We start from the raw sequence: 19,494 nt of genomic DNA, 5'->3' as shown, positions 1-19,494 counted from the left end.
ACCAATTCAAAAACTGTTGCCTCCATTAGTCACTTAAGCCTTTTTTACACAGAGATCACGCTACTATAAAGTCCCTTCTCTATGCCTCTTTGCATTTTTACTTGGAGTGGCTGATAACTGATACCGATATTGATATATACACATTTTTCCACCTACTTTTAGTAATCATAAATTCTCTTCTGTAGTGGAATTAACATCACATTATGAATCCTCTTATCATGAAGGCCCACCAGCAGATGGAGACATAAAAAACAAAGCTTTCCAGTGTATGTGTTCATTGTGCAAAATAAGAAAAATACTTCACCGTAGGGTTGATGTTTTCTACATGTTCACTTTGTCAATAAAAAATGAAAACAAATAAAAATATGTTTGTGATATCTGCAGTTATAAGCATGGGAACATGCTTATAACTGCTTATCTGCAGTTATAAGCATGTTCCCATCTTAATATCTGCCAATATGGTTGATGTGCTGATATTATCATGCATCCCTAATTTTTACACATAACCAAATACAGAAGGCATCACGCTGCTCCAGTGTGTGATTTTAGATAGCATGCCTGCATCGCTGAAGCAAAAGAGGCATGACTAGCAATGCTTGATAAGCAATAATAATGGCATTAATATGGCAGTTACAATAATTTACCTTCCATGGCAGCTGATCTCGTCCTCTGCTCAGAGGGTAAGAAGCTTCCAAATTTCAATGCTTTCCCCATTTACGGCTGTTGTTTTTCGCCTTCTTTGAATTATTCGCTAGCTGCCACCAGCTGCTTTTTAAATCTCCCGTGCTGAATCGGTAAAGTATATCACACAATCAACATGTCACACCCTTCCTGCCCATAATCCCATTCTGCCGGCTTTTTACATAGACACTGTTTCTATCTCTGTTGCAGCTCAAAGGTGAGACAACTCTGTCCCCCCATTCCGTGACCGTACCTTTTATACAGAAAGGTGAGACATCATATCAGGACAATATCCCTGCGTTCAACAGGTCATGTAAAAGGGGCTAAAAACATAAGAAAATAGAGTCCAGGTTCAACAATATGGGATTTTTCCTGTAACTTTGTTCAGGTACAGGTGAATTTGTTTTTCGTCGTGTCTTTCAGGGTCGTGTAATGAAGAGGCCTTCTCCTTATCTTCACGTTGCATGTTACAACTAAACTCGCAGCCCATCTGCACTTGTTTGGTTCAACCAGAAACTTGTTTGTAAATTTGAATGTTTGTAAGGTGAAGACAGTTTGCTTGGACTGATAGTTTTAAAATTTAATTTGTACTTGATTGTGGAAAAAAAATAGGTTTTTGAAGCACTGGTTCGCCCTTGCTGCGAGGAACAGTTATAGAAACATATCAGATTTTTATTTAATTCAACATTTCCCTGTGCGCTTTTCTATATTTTTTCTTACATGTGTTGGAGATTATTGGTGTCATATAGATTCTTTGTATCAAACACAGCAAATTTAATAAGTCTCATATTTGTTTCTTTTCTCCAGTAGAGGGCAGAATTGTTTTGGTTAAGATTTGAACGGGGACAACATGGATTTTAGTGTTAAAGGATTATTCTCTTAGCCCATGTTTTCAGTTTTAGAACATGAATGAGTGACTGTACATGCAAATAACTTTCCAATATTCCTATAAAGTGCTTTTAGTTGTGCTGCACTGAATTTAGAGTACCTGACACTGACACATTCTAGGGTTGAGAGTTCATGTTTTAGTTTGGCTCATTAAACTTTCAATGTGGCGCATTTAATGTCATATCAACATTGATCCTCTGCATTTTATTCATGCAAGTGAAGATATAAGCTTTTTATTATGTTACTTTCAGTCATTTCCTAATATCTATAAACAGATATCTGCATATGTATGGCGAATCGGCGGTTATCGCCGTCAGCTCGATAGATCGGTCATTTCCTACCCCACATTCTTCAAACAGGTGATTTCTCAGCACTGACAGCGAAAGTTAATGATCAAACCAAATGGCAAGGTTTCCAAAGTAACCGGTTTCAAAACAAATCACATTTCAGTGCCTGCCCTTAAACAACATCCGAGCACACAGGCAGCACTTGTCACTGACTGTAGGCCAAGCCATAGTGTGTGCAAGCATTTCTATTTTTCCTTTTAAATTGTCTCTCACTGCTGGCTTTACGAGCAGTGTGTTCATGTTTTTCATTTTTGTTGAAACACAGTCATTCAGGTGTTCACAAACAGTAATGTACCCAAAAGAGGGCAGCTACATTATCTTAATGATTTTCTTTGCAGGGACAGCTGACTGCAGCTGGACAAAGAGTGGTCATTCTTACCAGCCAGTGACACTGAAACCTGGGCAGTGTTCCACACTGTTGCTCCTCTTTCATTGCCCCTGTTCAATCCAACTAGTTCAGACCAGTCACTGCTTTGCTGCGCAAAGTGGCCGAGAGGAAAATTTCGCTGCTCACAATAGTCTTTGCTTTGTCTCATCACAAATAAGTCAGCTCCTTATTAGGAGATTACTCAAAGAAAACACAGAGTTGAGATTTGAATTTCGTCTGAGAAATAATTCTGAAATTGTGCGCAGGCTAAATTTATAAGCCAATACGGTTTTCTTTTGGATCTTTTTGTTATCTCAAGAGCGGATTATTTCAGATAAATGTTTTACTCAATAAATATGTCAGCAGTAAGCGGGACAGTGTGCGGGAGTTCCTCTCTTTTCGATAAATTAACATCAGCACAATGAGAGAGAAAAAAAATAGCACGAGGCAGGCTATTTCTCAGGAGCTGAATTCAAAATCGAAATCTCATATTGAGGTTGAATTGAGCTTAGCTTTTACTCTAGAGAAACTTGTGTAAATGCAATGATCCCACAACTAAAGAGCTTGCACATGAAATGTACAGTATTTCGGGCTATGCATTTGTAAATCATTAAAAGCATATTTTCAATCAGTTTTCACTGACACATAATGAGCTCCCCATACTGTAGTCGAGGTTTCCAAGATAAATCAGACATTCACAAGATTATTAAATTAAAAACGACGTGTACTTTTCTCACTCTTCTATAATTTTTGCTCTTTTTCCTTATGAAATAAAATAGATAGTGGTGTCGTGGTAGCTGAGGAGGTTGGTGAGGTGGGTGTACTGCTGGGTAGATGGGAAGGTTACTGAGGAGGAAGTGGGTATATGCTTCCAAATCCCAATGGCTTTTTGGTTAATGGTTGGGTATAATATAAACTAGGGTTGCAAACTGTAAGCACTTTCCTTAACTGATAATTGGTCAAATTAACAATTAATCTAGTAATCATTATATGAAAAAAAACCGCGTAATTCAAACAACCAAATGCATTTTTCCTCAAAGCTCAAAGAAACATTTTACATATACTTTGACGGCATTGTATAGCCTATTGATTAATTGATTCAATTTCACATTTGACTAAATTCTTAGCAATCACTTATCAATCGTCGACTGATTGTTATCATCCCTACTGTAAACAGACATTAAAAGAGCTGGGAGTACTCTGTTAACCTGCGTATGTGCTCCACTACACCACTGAATGTAGATATGGTTTTATTTTAAGGGGTCATAAAGGTTTGGGACCATTTCTGCCAAGATTTACAATACATCAGATACAAAAGCAAACACATGGTAATGAGAGAATGTTTGTTATTTATGAGAGGGGAGGGGGTGGTGGAAAATGGTGGAGGCATGCCAGATCATTTTAAGCACCGGGGAGAGACTTGTTTTTTTTATTTTTGCTCAGGGGAGAGACCCACCAGCAGGCTTAAGAGGCATGCTTTAAAAAAGAAAAAGAAATAAATTGCTAAAATCACACCATTCATCATAGGAACAAAGTGAAAAAGCATACTTTACCATTTTCAAATTTCCGACCGTCCCTGAACACATCATGAGCGATGCAGGCTTCCCTCAGCAACATAATCAAATTTAACCTGAAAGTAGTGATATTTGATCAAAATAAATTCATTCCATGTCTCATTTAAAATTTTACCAAAACATAAATCTTGCACCATGGAAATAGAGGTGGGGTCAAGCACGTGTTTCAGTTACTCAGGGAGACTCAAGAAAAAATAATTGTAGCTCTGGACAGGATCAAGATTAAAAAGAAAGAAAGAAAGAAAGAAAGAAAGAAAGAAAGAAAGAAAGAAAGAAAGTCACACCCCAGCCACCATCTCCTCTGATAAATAACGGACAGTCCCTAAGACAACAGAATAATTCACTCCAAGTTTTCAAATGCAGCTGCTCAGTGTGGCTTTTTTTCTGCTTTATATAATGCATGCTTATAAAACTGACAAGCGAGTTGCATCGGCAGCATGCCTCCAAACCAAAATGCTCACTGCAAACTGCGTGAGAGAGAAACCGAGCGGCCCACCCCGCAGCAACGTGTCCGCGGAGCTCCTCCCCGCTCAGATTCAGTTACCTGCAGAGGCGCCTATCGCTCACCTGCTCCCGCGTTGCCTCCTCAACCACTGCGGGAACCACGCAAACAAACATCTGCGCTCTGTGCTGGACGGTAACTGTGTAGTTTACAGTCTTGGATTTCCTAAACGGTTCTACTTCAAAACAAATATCGACTATCTCCTGCGGAGTTTACCCTGTGATGGCTGACTGATGCTTCCGGCGCTGTCTCGCCCACGTTTGTCACCTTGAGCATCCCGTCCGGAAAAACAGCACTGTGAGTTCATATGAAGACTAACACTTCTGTCTGTCTGTCTGTCTGTCTGTCTACCTGTCTTTCTTTCTTATATACAATCTATCGTTCTTTCTATCTTCATTTCTTTCTTTCTTTCCTTCTTTCTTTCTCGGTCTGTTGTTTATACGGGGCTCACACTTTCCCACAGGGCCACTCAGTGACACTTCTGGAGCTTTCAGTCATATCATGATCTTCCTCAGGAGGCTGCTGTTTAGCCCTTTGAAAACTGAAAAAAATTGCTTGATTTCTTTTAAAAACAAAGAAAAAGGCAATGCATAGTTTAATAGGAAATTAACAAAAAAAAAATAGCAAGAAATAACAAAAGAGTTAGAAGAAAATGACGTGAAAATTAGCAAAAAAAGAAAAACCTAAAAAAACCAAAAAAACAAAACAAGAAAATGATATGAAAATGAGAAGAAAACAAAAGGACAAAGTCTAAAAAAACATAAAAATGACCTTAAAATGAGCAGAAAACATAAAGGAAAAGCTAAAACAAACAAACAAAAAAAATATCTGAAAATTTGCGCACAAAAATAAAATAAAATAAAATAATTTTATAGTCACTCATATTTCTTACACTTTTTGGGCTTTTCTTGCCAAGTTACCCCACAGCTTACTTGCTGGAAAGAAATCAAACCAATTTGCTCAGGTATCAAAGTTTTAAATGCTTGTCAAAGGCGTCTGAATGCAGCACAAGAAAACCGATGTCGATCCAGGTTCCAAAGGCTTAATGTCATATTTTTTGTGAACACATTAATGACTTTGTGTCAGTTTAATAAATTGAGGTTGGTTAATAGGGATGGTGAATTAATGTGTTATTAGACAATGTCTCCTAACATATTAATTCTTAAACTGTTTTGTGAGAAGATTTGAAGGTTTGAAGCGATTTAATAAATGGACTAATTCACATATTGGATCAGCTTGTTGCAGCGGAGCACAAAACTACCTGTTGCTGCCATACATTTAAATCTGAGGTCACCCTCAGCTGTAGCAGCAGTAATTACAGCATTTAGTTTTGTGGCGAGAGGAATGTGATTTCATTTTGGTTCAACAAGTTTAAGAATAGCCTCATGACTACTCATTAACCACTGAATGAGAAACACTAATTGCAGATTTCAGTCTTGTTAGTGTTTTGTGTTGTGCGTGTGCTGGGAGGATTGTATGAATGTTGTGTGAACACATGGACATTATATCTGTGAAATCTGACCTGATTTGTCTTGTGTTTCAGCTTGTCCTGATTCAGAACAAACCTGTCCCTTATCGCCAGATATCCAAACAGTGTGATTCAGCCTGATGGCTGTGTGGCTTTCTTTAGGTATATAAAAATCAGATGACAGTGAAGTCTTTCAAAATGCTTACTCAAGAGCATGGAGCAAAGTCCAGGTTGCTCATATCAGAGCAAACTCATATTTTTTTCAGACACATTACGTAAGCTATCACTGTCAGTATTTTTCTAGTTTTGTAATATGATAATGTCGAAAAGTGTTGCTATTGTAAGTTACCTCGTCTAAGCAACTGTACTTTATTTATCTTTTGTTTCTTTTAATATCATGACCCTTCACGAAGTAACAGACATTTTTCCTTGAGCATCCATGAGTGTCTGAGAAGAAATGCATGACCCTCCTTTCACTATGGATAACCAAATTGTACAGTTTCCAGCTATGATAAATGGTGTGATTTTGCAGATTTTTAAAGACAAAAAACATGCTTTTCAAACCAATTTACGGGTTTTGGGGTTCTGAAGGTGTTAAAAATAAATACAAAATACAACCTTTTAAAGGTAAATGTCCCTTCCCCAAACCAAATCATAAAACATAGCTCTCTTCCCAGTGCTTAAAACATTATCTGAGCTGCCTTTCCTGTTTTGCACCACACTCTCCCCTCTCATAATAACAAATAGTACCTTAAAAGTTAGTGTTTCGTTCAGTGTCATACTAAAATAAAACTCTAATACTTTCGTTCTAAAAGTACTCTAAAAGAAAACCCCACTTACACATTTGCTAAAGAGCATAAATGTGTAAAGGCTGGCTTTATTTCACTATCAATGTGCATGTCTTGATTCTTGTCTTTGTCGCTCTTTTCTTCAAAACCTGAAGCTTCAGGTGTGTTACATTTGGTGTGTTAGAGCACTGTTGTTGGGATGTATAAGTTGTAGTTATTCTGCTTTGCATTAACAGATTTATCATGTTGTGCTGATGACTGTGCTACAGAGTTCAGCTGCTACAAATCAGTTGTTTTGTTTACACCTGGCGCGTGAAGTTAGACTGTCATCATGCGTAACAGCTTATGACCAACATAAACTCTGACTGCAGAATCCCATGTGCAATATTGATGCATGATATAATGCCAGTTTGTTGCCAAACTTGAAGTTTCTAGTACATTATCAAAGAAGATACAATATTTATAAGACATGCATGACACTATATGGTTATTGATTTATATTCAGAGATTTTCCTGTTTTGAAGATTTCAGGGATTCTTTTTGAGGAGTTAGCATGTTAGATGATAAATTATGAGTTTCAATCAAAAATTAAAACAAACAAAACCAAAACAAATGTCTGGTGGCACAAGCTGAAAACACGAGACTGTATGAGGGAGGGCTGAACCGCACTCTGAGGCAATCGGCAGATTGCAAGATGACTGTGTTTCCATTGAGTGATGTTCTGCATCTTTTCCTCTGGCAAGAACATTCCAAGAAACATGCTGATGGATGTTCAAAGTATCAGCAGGTCTATTTCTATTGCAGTTACTGCACCAGCTGTCATTATTTCCAATCAAAGGCCACATAGGCCTGTAGTGTGAGCGATAATGAATGGATGAGTGATTTCTGGGAGGTGATAGTCCACTTTCACAGAGGAATTGTGGATTCAAAACCTCTGGATGATCGGCTCAACTTTTGAAGAGTGATGTGATGCAATAACACCTCCTGTATCTCCTGCTGCATCATGAGGGAGCCAGTTCCAACACAAGTGCATAGCCAAAGTATTATGTGGCCTATGAAGTGTTTCCTTGCAGTTTTGCGAAATATGGCTTTTACGATTCGCCTGAAATACCACCTCATGCGAGCATAAAAAACTTTTTTGCAATAAATCTGAGTTTTTTAGAAATTGACGTGTTTCCATTAGGCGTATTTTATACTCTCTTGGGGTTAATGGAAACCCGCCCATTGTTACTCTCAACACTCTCAAATGAGTTGTTGTCACAGAAAGCATGTACAAACAGGACAATACCTGCCTCACCTCATTTTATTTAAATATGGCAATCTAAGAGCCACACATTGCCAGTAATATTGAGAAAGGACAGAGTCAAACAGCTGCCGTTACGATTAAGTCAAGATAAACGTCCTGCACACTGTGCTTCTGTTTTTGTGTAATTATTGTTCTAATGCCGTGTAATTACCTCTGAATAAGGGGTTGTCATTATTGAACAATAAGAACCTTAGGCTGAGTGGAGGAGAGGTGTGCGGAGGGCCTCTTGCCTTGAGGCTGACAACACATGACACCCAGCATGTCCTGCTCCGGCTTCACCTCCCTCCTGAAACCTGGCGACGGGCCAGAGCTGAGAACAATAGCGCCGAGGGGTGATGACCAAAGAGATAAGGACAGAAAGAGGAAGTTCACCTTCTGTGCAGGCTTGACAAAATAAATAGGATTAGTTTTCCTCTCTCTTTTGTATTTTGCGGTAAGATTTATTGTAGGTGAGCGTTTAAGCCTTTGAAACCTCAGAATATTGTCTTGATTTCTTTTAAAGATATGGGAAGAGACTGAGTAACTAAACAAGAAATGGCCCAAAAATTAGCCACAAATTAGTAAAAAGTTACAAGAAAATAACCAATAACCTGTAAACGAGCACACACAAAATAAGGAAAAAAACAAACAAACAAATAGCTGAATTTTTTTTTTTTTTAAAAATCCTATTTTTTTCTGTAACATAATTTTAATATAGAATTCAGAGAATTTTAATGATAATTTTCTGGATATTTCCCCCCCTTTTTTTATCATATCTAATAATCACTCAAATTAATTTTTAGATAATGACCTTGTCACCTTTTACTTTTTTTTCAGTTTGCGGTCTATGTTTCTTGACAAGTAGCTCATTATGTTTTTCCTGTGTTTCTGAAAGAAAATCAAACCAATTTTCTCAGGAGTTTTAACCCTTTAACACCTGGACTGACATCAGTTTTCTTCTGTTGCATTCAGATGCCTTTTTCTAGCATTTGACATAAATTGGTTTGATATTTTGAAAAAACATAATGAGCAATTGCTCAAATTGCAAAAAAAGTGTAAAAGGTGATGAGAAAATGACCTGAAATTTAGCTGTGAAAAACAGAAATTTTTTTTTTTTTTTCATTTTTCACTTTTTATTACATTTTTGCTTATCTTCAGGATATTTTTGTCATTTATTTTACTGTTTTTTTAAAAATAATTTTTGGGCCATTTTTGTTCATTTGTTTCTCGTGTTCCTCCCATGTTTTCAAAAGACATTAAGCCAAAATGCTCAGGATTCAAAGGGTTAAATGCTTGTGAAAGGCTTCTGAATGCAGCAAAACTGATGTCGATCCAGATGTTAAAGTGTTAAAAGTGGTTGCATGGAGTGATGTATGTGAAAAAAAAACGTCTTTTGTCTGCAGTAACTTTGGTAATATCTGCTGAGCCGTCGTAATGATTTGGCCTCACTTTGTTTCAGCAGATATGAGCAGCAGATTATCTGCTGAGGGCGATTACGTTTATGATCTGCTGCGAGATAAGCTCGAGTGACCGCGCCTGTAACCTGTAGACCGTCATACACACTATTTACCTAGTGTAGTTTACCGCTGCTTGTTATGCAAAAAAACAGTTTTATACTCGAGGAGGGAGATAAGACATGTCATGAGGAAATGGCTGTCTCGTAACACTGTCATGAGCAAGTGGTTAGAAAACGATACTGAAATGTTCATAGCTGTTGTGGGAAGCATGCCCAATGTCACAAACTGACACAAGGTCGCGTGTTCCTGCAGAACACTTAAATTGCTTGCAGCTGACACAGGATCCAAATGTCTTGCTACCAATTAATAATACAAAGTGAAACGGATTCTCTAAAGCGATACATGGCCACTTGGAGTTTAAAAGTCACATAAGTAAAAGGTGATATTATCTCCAGTGAAATACAATTAACTTCAGCCATTAAGAACACTTATCTGTGTTTATCATACAGGAAACCACGCCGACTTCACCTTGTTGTGTAACAGCTAGTTCGGATCCACAGTCAGACTCATACAGTATGTGTTTAGCCCCACTGTGTGCTGCGTACCTGATATACATTACATAAGTGCGTCAGTTCATGCCTTGACAGACTCGACAGAGTCTCCAGGCCCAGAGGGAACGGTGCGGGCGAGTTTTGTTGTCATATTTCCTGTTCCCACTAACCAGATTTAGATGTGGCGCTCCACGCTAATTATCAAACAGTTAGTGTGGCTGGGTGTAAAACCAGACCAAATTAATTAATTGTAGCTATGCAGATATAGTCATCAACAAAGTGGATCTAATTACACAGTGCATATCAGCCTGCTGTCTGCCATTGTCCCAGATCAGCTCTCCAACTACCAGAAGTACAGGCCCAACACCTGGCTCTCCACAGTGGAAGAACAGGCTGCTAAGCAGACTACGCCTTAACTTTGCATAAGGAAACATTTCAAAGCTAGAAAGATGGTCTTTTCATAAAACTGGGCTGCATGTGCAATAGAAAGCAATAGAAATATTGGTGCTAGATTATCAGAGAAAACAGAAAAGGACTGTGGCCTTTCCTTTTGCTCAAGAGGTAGAAAACCGGACACACTATATATATGAAACTTTCCTCAAGCTGAGAAAAGCAATTTTAAAAATCTGTGACATCATCACAATCTAAAGTCTATGAGCCAAGGGGAAAGTAAACTGTGAAGCTAGAAACGATTTTAGGCATATGTGCCAGGTTTGTAAATCCACTGAACTGGTATCTAGTTTTTATCATAGATTTATGGCAACAAACAATCTCGTATTCCAGTGAAACATTAAGATTTAATATGATTCTAAAAACATTTTAGGGCAGTAAAAGGCAACACAGTATCCAGTTCCTATTTTATCAGCACTGCTTACTTTTACTGTTTGATCTCAAAAACACAGGAAGCAGTATTGCATCCACTTCCTGTTCACAAATTCCAATATTACAGTCAAAAGGGCATTAAAGAATGTTTCTGAAAACATATTAGAGAAATAGGCAAAAGAGTGACAGAATATTGGTTACAATTATATTTGATTTGCCTTGTTTTGCAGTTCGATTGGTGGTACCTCTCTCTGTCCACCTCTAGTCTCTTTGTGTCTGTAGTGGCGGGTATAGGAAAAAGCTGAAGTAATTTCAACAACAGCCCTACAGCCAGCAAAAACTGGAACTGAGAAATGAGCAGGAAGATCTGGGTGCTGATTACATTCATTTTCATTTTCTACTCACTTTGTTGTGATTCAAAGCTGGTTCAAAATCAGCAGACTATCCCTTTAACACCATGGACTGTATATGAGAGCTCACAAAAGTGAAATGAGAGCGAGAAATTAAAATATGGCTGCTGCTAAGGGCATTTAAAAGGATAAATAATGCATGTTTGTTTTGGTGGAAAATATTTACCCACCTTCAGCCGTCATCTCCCTCTCTCTGTCTTTCATTAACACCCACTTTTCTTTCTCTCTCTGATTCTCATCTGTTTCTTTCTACAGGTGGATGTCTTAAATCATGAGTGTCCCGGGACCTCTTTCGAGGCAAGCCAAGTAAGTGTCGCACACATTCCTGCTTTCCCCCTCACGTATTTACCTTTCTGTTACCGTCACGCAGGCGCGAGAGAATCACTAACCCAGTATGTAGAAGGTGGTGTGGGTCAGGGACCTCCGGCACAGAGCGGCTCTGTTGAGAGTTGTTTGCTTTGCCTGGCTCTCCCTCCATGTCCCCACACACCTCCTCTTTCCCTCCCCACTCTCTCTCCTTTTCCCACTCTCCCTCTCTCTCTCCCCAGCTGGTCCATATGCTCAGAATCTCAGGCTAATCTCATCCAGTGCCGGCCAGTCTGCTCACCGTATATCACTCCTATTTTGTGGGCTTGCGTTCATGAGAAGTGACAGTGTGGGAGTTTCAGAGGGTCTGTGACACCCAAAAGGTGCAGGAGACAAGATGAAGAGCATGCAGCGTAACCCCGTCTCCTCTTCTTGTCATTGCAGTGGAGTGGCCAGATCGGACAGCAAGATCAGCGCCAAGGCCCTCTACGGTAAGTGACTGCATGAGAGTGTGAAGGGAAATCACTGTCCTCGCCAGAAGGAGTATTTTATCATTGGCCTCTTTTCAAGACTTTGCTTTTACATGCCCTTCACCTGTAATTACACCTGGCTTTATTTCTGCGGCATGAGTCACCACAGACTGTTAACAGTTTATAGCTCGATATTAAGGAGCTCCTAATTGTCAAGAAATAGTTTTATGAAAATGTGCTCACTGTTTATTAACATTTTGAAACCAGAGCAAATTCATTTCTTAAAAAAAAAAACATGGGAAGAAGGCAATAACCAACTTAACAAGACATGGACAAAAAAACAGTGAGTAAAAAAGTCACAAGAAAAATGATCTGAAAATAGGCGAAGTGAAAAGAAATGCAAAAAAAATAATAATAATAATGATAACCTAAAAAGTGCTGAAAATGAAAGAAAATGTTTACATTTTTTTGTAACATAATTCTAAATATTGAAATTTGAATAACTGTAAATATTAAGACTTTTTTACCCCTCCCACATCATTTTTTTAAAGCCAAATATAAAATCATTATCTTGTCGTTATTTACTAATTTCTTGAAATTTGTGGGAAATTTCTAGCTGGGTGTATCATTGCCTTTTTTTCGTACTTTCTTTCCAAAGAAATCAAACCAATTTTCTCAGGTTTCAAAGGGTTAAATAGCTCATGAAAGGGATCTGAACACAGCACATGAAAACTGATGTTGTGAATGAATTTGCTCTAGAGGTGGGCAATGTATCAAATATGGTTGCTGTATCTGGACTTGCTTTTCACGGGATGTATAAAATGACAATTATAAACATCGATTATAAATTTTCTCATCATTTTTTTTAAAGTCACCAGCACGAGACTCACTGGCTCTCCACAGTGGAAGAACAGGCTGCAAAAGGAAATGCCACAGTCCTCTCATAGACACACGCACACAAAACAAGGAGTCACAATCATGATAAGTCACACACACTCCTCCGCCCATCCAGACCACTTTGTCCTGAGCGATGAGCAGGGGAGGTGTGTGTTTTTGTATCTGCAAGGCTCCTGACTCAGCCCAGTACAGCCTCTTAAAGACGGGAATGTTGGTCAGCGATTAACATAATTACAAATATTTAAAGCATTAATTACTGACCTTAATCTCATCGTGATTAACGCGTTAACGCCCTAATACTAAGTAATTGTATTTAACTTTATTATAACACTACTTTACCAAACTTTATGATACGAATGTAGCTACTTTTTTTAACTTTATTTTGCATTTTAGTAGTCTAAAGTAATTAAAATGGGATTTCAGTCTATTAAGATATATATATTGCAGTATTACTTTTAAGCCATAACGCCAAGCCCTAATTAATTTATTTACTTAATGCCTGTGTTGCCAAAGCTGGATTGTTGTTAATAGACTATTAACGGACATAAATGAGTCACACTGTTGCCTGGTGTCACTGGTGACATGTTGCTTTGTTGCGATGAACACACCCAGCTGTTTCCATTTTTTGAAAATGACGCTATAATTATGACCCATTTTTAAGCCATCACATTTTAAGTAGGAAAAAATCATAAAAGGCATTCAGTATGTCAGAGGTGGGAGTCACAAGAGGCCCCACAATATGATATTATAATGGTTCTTAACTCACAATACAATATTAATGTGATTTTAATGTTTTGCAATATGCTATTGAGTATTACGATAACAAATACTGTGATGTATTGAGATGTATTACTTTTCTTTTCTGACTGCATATTATGCCCCTAAAGGAAAACTTTTTCAGTCTGATCGTCTCAGTTCAATCATTTTTATTGGACTGGACTGAAAGAAAAAAAAATCTAGTTGGTTACCAAAAGTTGAATTTGTATTACTTAAAAAATCAATACTTACAATATTGCCATGCAAAATACTGCAATACTATGCTGTATTATCTTTCTCCTAAACCGCACAGCATATAACGCCAGTCTTATCTTTCGATACCTTTCCAAACTGTGTCAATAGTCAACTTGTGTGTATCGGCATGGTAATTGCCATGCAAATCTCTTTGTCCGGAAATCCAACACTTTCACTCTGCAGATGCTCCTGCAGACCCGCGACCTCGCTGGACTATCACAGTCCTCTCTCTAAAACACACACACAGTGATAAGAGGGGGGGCCAAGGTCCTGCTGAGGGGCCCTGTCATGCTCGGGCTGCTGTCACCTCAGTCAGACACTGAGGGACGTGGGAGGGAGGCAGGACTCCTGAAGGGAACATGAGGTTCCAGCTCTGTGCCTGCACAGAATGCTGGGATTTGTTGTCAGATGCGTATGGCTTTTGTTAGTTGGTCTGCACTTTACTGTCACATTGTGTGCAGATTTATATTTATGTTGTCTGACTTTCAGTCTTTTGTGCATACTTTGAATTGTGTCTGTGTTATTGTAGTGCTCCATTTGTACCTGTGTTGTCAGGCTGCATTACTGGCCTGTCACGACTGTGGTGAAACTCAGTAACACAGTTATGGCATGACACATTTTATTTTAGCTGTTGCATACTTGTGTTGGGGTGTGTGTGTGTGTGTGTGTGTGTGTTAGTGTGCTATTTACAGTAGGAGGGAGTGCAGGGTGTGCCTGTTTTTAATGTGTGGTTGGAACAGGGTGGGGATGCCCGTGCTTTACAGGTGAATAAAAGACGCATTGAAAAGTGGAGAGGAAGAGGCGGACTCACCTCTGGTCCTCCCTGCGCTGCCTCAGACATTAGCTCACTGGTTTCTGCCAGCACCTCCTTCCACATGGCCAACATAGAGGAACATTGTGCAGCATATTATGTGCCCACATAGAAATCTAAACTGAGGTATGACAGGACAATCTGCTCTTGTGCATGGCCGCACTGTTCCAATAATAGCCTCGAATGACAGATGATGGTATTGTAGAGATGCAAGATGTTTCCAAAGCATCTGACTGTGCTCCTCGCTGTCGGTGAAATATTTAAGTCATCCAAATATCCACAGGATGCACCCACTCCTGTGATCGCTGTGAAATATCACACTGTATGCGTGCGCTGTTATTCATTGGCTCATATCATCTCGCGTGGCAGATGGTCACCACTACCTTCTCGCTGCAGGCTGACAGCAGCGTGTTTGTCCTCCCGAACCACAGTGGCACGAGAGTGGACAATATTGTGCGCCATCCATAACAGTGGGAGATATTTGGTTAGATAAAGGTCTGTTGCTGCAAAACATGTAGAGCGACAACTCCAAAAGCCCCAGCTCGGTCTCTCATATGCAAAACTCCCCGTCATCCACACAGTGCAGGGCAGCAGACAAATGATGTAAATGATGCACAGGTCCTCCCACCTGATCTGTTGTCAGTCACTGTGGGGTTGAGCAAAGAGGTGCCACATTAGATTCATCATCCCGGCGCTTCAGACCATCTGGCAACTTTCCTCTATTTTTGGGTTTGTGGTCGAGGAGCATTTCTATGTCAGGTAAAATGCGTTTGGGCTGGAAGACTGAATTACAGGTGGAATTTCACACTTTGCTCTCATTAAACAAATGCACGATGTAAATATGTACTCATTTTTTTTATGGTAGTGTGAGAAGACAACTCTCACAGATGTGTTGATGTGACACTTTCAGGTGACAAATGACCAAATCTTTGTGGACACAGAGGCACACTGCTACAATGCCTATTGTTCAGATTACCTCAGTTTCATAACATTGTAATACATTGTAATACATTGTTACTCTCTTAGTTTTTGGGTTGAGCCACATTTAATACAAATTCAGTTTGTTTGGAACACTGTGTAAAATTTAGGGGGATTAGTGCCATCTAGCTGTGAAGATTGCAGATTGCTATCAGCTGAAACTTCTCCCGATTAGGATTATTCAGTGTTTGTTCAGGATTTTTTTTTTTACCAGAAGCCAAATTAATGAGCCAGGTGATTAAAACTGGTCAAAGCACTGAATAAAGCAATTTAAAAAAAATCAGTGTTTCGCATACACTCTCATTGCAGAGGGGTTGTTAATCACGGTAGCTGATGTGAAAAGCAGAAATGCAAATTGCCATATATAGAGCAAGCGTTTGGTTTGTCTGTTCTGGGATACAGTAGAAACACGGTGCTGCAACATAAGCCCTGTTTCCACCAAAAACTTTTGGTATAGTACCATTACAACCAAATGTAACCCTAACTGACTGTAGATGAGTTTAGTGTTTCCTTCAGACAGTCAGACTGTTCAGACAGTCCTTCAAAAGTTCTCTTAAATATGGGGTTTTGTTACTCACTGATCTGTCCAGCTCTCCCTGTTTTTTCTCTTTATCAATGATACAGAGGGAAGTCTGCACCTCTTTTATCGTCCACAAAACAGGGTTTCACACTGACATTTTCAGAACAAAAAAGAGCAGGCTAAAGAGCCAATCATCACTAAAGCATATGTCATCCTAGGGAGACAAAAAAAAGAAATGGTTAGAGTTGTTATACTGACATTTAAGGTGTGTTGATTGATTCAAGTCATCAGTTTATGGACTGAGTAACATGCAAGAAAACATTCCACTTTAAAAGCTGCTATTAGCTGTTGGCAGTAGCCTTTGAACAGCAGGATGAATTTAACTATTTTTCCTCAGTCTATAGCTGCTGTTAGAGGCAGCAAACACCTTTTAATCTATAATACTATAGGTTATAGTTCAGTAATGTTTTAAAAACTTGCCATGGTATGAACAGTTGTAACTTATCGATTCTCCATTGACCAATTAACAGACTGTTGTGTTTTTAGCTACACAATTTAGTACTGAATCAATGTGCTTGGTACCTCAACAGAGGGGTGATGGAAAATGGGTACGATTATGCTGGTACCATACACAACTTTGTACAATGGAAACAGAAAAATGACCATTCTACTGTTACAACTGAACTGCACCAGTAAATGAGGCTATGGTGATCTCTGTCGATGTGGACCCACTCCCTATGCAGATATAATGTCTAATTCTAAGTTAACAAAAACACAAGACATTTTGGGTAATTAAACATTAAAGGAAACATACTTATTATATTATATTCCATCTCTGCTAATATATCCCCATGAATCCTGCACACTGAACCTTTACAGGGCAGTTATTAGAGAGGTCAAATTGTTGATTGATCTGGGCCATGTATTGGTTTGATGATCTGCCAAACAGCCATGTTTATCACTGGTCATTGACTCTGGAGAGCCCTGAGGGTCTGCCCATCTGCCTGCTAAGTGGCTCTTATTGCAAGCTGTTGCAGCGCTGTGAATTGATTGGCATAAATGTCAGGCCATTAATAAGACATGAGGCGAGCTCGACTTTCAGTTCAACACCTGACGCTTGTGTTTCACCTGCGAGGAGCAAAGCAGGAAGGAATCAGCAGAGAGGAAACGGCAGGAACGTGCCTGCGTCATTAGGACATTATGCAGTTTTCCATTAACCCTCAAATTGTGCAAATTGAAATTGGGAATAGAAAATACGCCCAATGGAAAAACGTCAATTTTGAAAAGACACCCATTTATCACAAAAAAAGTTTTTATGCTCTCATTAAGTGGTATTTCAGGCAATACGAAAAAGCCATATTTCACAAAATTGCAATGGAAACACTTTTTTGCTATTTATAGGTCACAGGCTATGTGCTCATCAGTATGAACTGGCTCCTTCTGGCATGATGCAGCTGGCGCCACAAGAGGTGTTACTGCATCGCATAAGAGGTGTTATTGTAATGCATAACTCTTCCAAAGTTGAACGGATCATTCATAAGTTTTGAATGCACAATTCCTCTGTGAAATTGTCAACTATCACATCCTAGAAATCCCTCATATGTGGCTGCTCCCACATATAAGAGGCTTGCCTTTCCATTATCACTCGTTTAACACGCCTACGTTGCCTTTGATTGGAAATAATGACGGCTGGTGCAGTGGCTGCAATAGAAATAAACCTGCTAATGTGGCAAACATCTGTTGCCATGCTTCGTTATTGCCAGAGGAGAAGTTGCATAACATCACTCAGTGGAAATGCAGTCATCTCACAGTTGTGTTTTATAGAAATTTAGAAAGTATTGCTTAAGATTTGCGTATGGAACCCCACCCAGGTACAGCGGTTGCATGGATAATTAATAGGTGCTGAGAAGGGTCGGAGCTTTTTGAAGTATGTCTACAACACTCTGAATCATCAATAAATGGATATTAAATACTAGAATGTACTTAAGAGGCTTGACACACATTTTCTTAAGTGTTAAACAAACAGCAGATCTTTTGTGTCATTACAAAGCACAGAAAGTAAAATGTTGCTAAATGTCTGTATGGAAAGAAAACCTGTATAGCATCAAAATGTTGACTCAGTTGGGTGGGGGACAAAAAGAGACCTGATATGAGATCTGGCAGTGGAGTTGATAGGAACATCCTCTCATTTAACCGTAATTGTTACCTGCAGACCATTCACCTGGTAAATAGGTCAATGAGCACACTGGCACACTCATTAAACATTGGCCTGTTTCAAGACAAAGGTCCCAGCCAACAGTACACGCAGTACTGCGAACAAAGGCGTCTCGAAAATACGTCTTTCAAACTTTTGACGTGTCACCGTTAGGGTTGTGACGATTCCCAGGCCTTAATCAGATAAAGTGAAACGTGTGCATGATAAAGTTTATTGCAAGTAATAGGACAGTGTGCGGGAATCCTATTTTCTTCCTCTATGGACAGTTTCCTCTTTTGCAGCTGTCCACAAGTTTTGAAGGTGTGTGAGGCTCCACGTTCTACATTCTGGAGTTTTAATTGAGGGAGAAAGACTAGATTTGATTTTTAGGCTGTGTGAAGAATTTATTAAATCCTTGTTTGAGACCAGACACCAATTATTATTCAGAGCAGGGTATGTAATAGGTCTTAAAACATGTAGAGTGGATCTTTGTGTATGTGTGCTTACATGGTTCTAATCTTCATGGTGGCAGGCAGCTTTGCAGAAGCATTGCAGCAACAACGCTGCCAGTATAAACACCACAAGTGTGCATGATGCAGCAGTTTGGCGAGGCTACCGTTGCGCACTGCGCGTGCATGTAGTTTGTTTCAGTAAAACTGTATTGGTTCACTTTCACAGAGCTCATATAACATTGTTTTCAGGTACAGCAGGCAACTGGTTTCAGTGAAAAAGCTCCAAAAACCCACTGTACACTGGAACTGCTGGATGTGTAAATAACCAGCTGTCCCCGAACAAGATTGCAACATCAACTCAATAAATGACGATATATACATGTCATGTAGAATCTGGAGTTTGGAGAAAAGAGTATTCCCACACACTGTCCTATTGAAACAAACTTTATTAAGCACACCATGTTTTGGTTTCTCAGGCCTTAATCAGATAAAGTGAAACGTGTGCATGATAAAGTTTATTGCAAGTAATAGGACAGTGCGCGGGAATCCTATTTTCTTCCTCTATGGATAGTTTCCTCTTTTGCAGCTGTCCACAAGTTTTGAAGGTGTGTGAGGCTCCATGTTCTACATTCTGGAGTTTTAATTGAGGGAGAAGGAGTAGATTTGATTTTTAGGCTGTGTGAAGAATTTATTAAATCCTTGTTTGAGACCAGAC

At 39.1% G+C, this 19,494-nt stretch overlaps 1 protein-coding gene across 2 annotated transcripts in view; it reads left to right on the top strand.

Moving 5' to 3' along the window:
• The first annotated feature begins 4,399 nt into the window (after positions 1 to 4,399).
• The window catches only part of eps8l2 (EPS8 signaling adaptor L2), a 39,038-nt gene continuing 23,943 nt past the window's right edge, over positions 4,400 to 19,494 (top strand). Inside the window, exons 1-3 of one of the 2 annotated variants that reach the window (XM_042496517.2) lie at positions 4,400 to 4,656; positions 11,396 to 11,446; positions 11,891 to 11,937. In XM_042496517.2, coding sequence (XP_042352451.1) covers positions 11,412 to 11,446; positions 11,891 to 11,937 — 82 coding nt within the window. In that variant the 5' untranslated portion in view covers positions 4,400 to 4,656; positions 11,396 to 11,411. Of the gene's footprint in view, positions 4,657 to 11,395; positions 11,447 to 11,675; positions 11,938 to 19,494 lie in introns of those variants that run through there. The other variant, XM_042496516.2, reaches the window with a different exon arrangement.

Source organism: Plectropomus leopardus, chromosome 7 (assembly GCF_026936395.1).
Source record: "Plectropomus leopardus strain MGB_pleo_1.0 chromosome 7, ASM2693639v1, whole genome shotgun sequence".
NCBI lineage: Eukaryota > Metazoa > Chordata > Actinopteri > Perciformes > Serranidae > Plectropomus > Plectropomus leopardus.
This window is presented reverse-complemented; position numbering and strand designations above follow the sequence as displayed.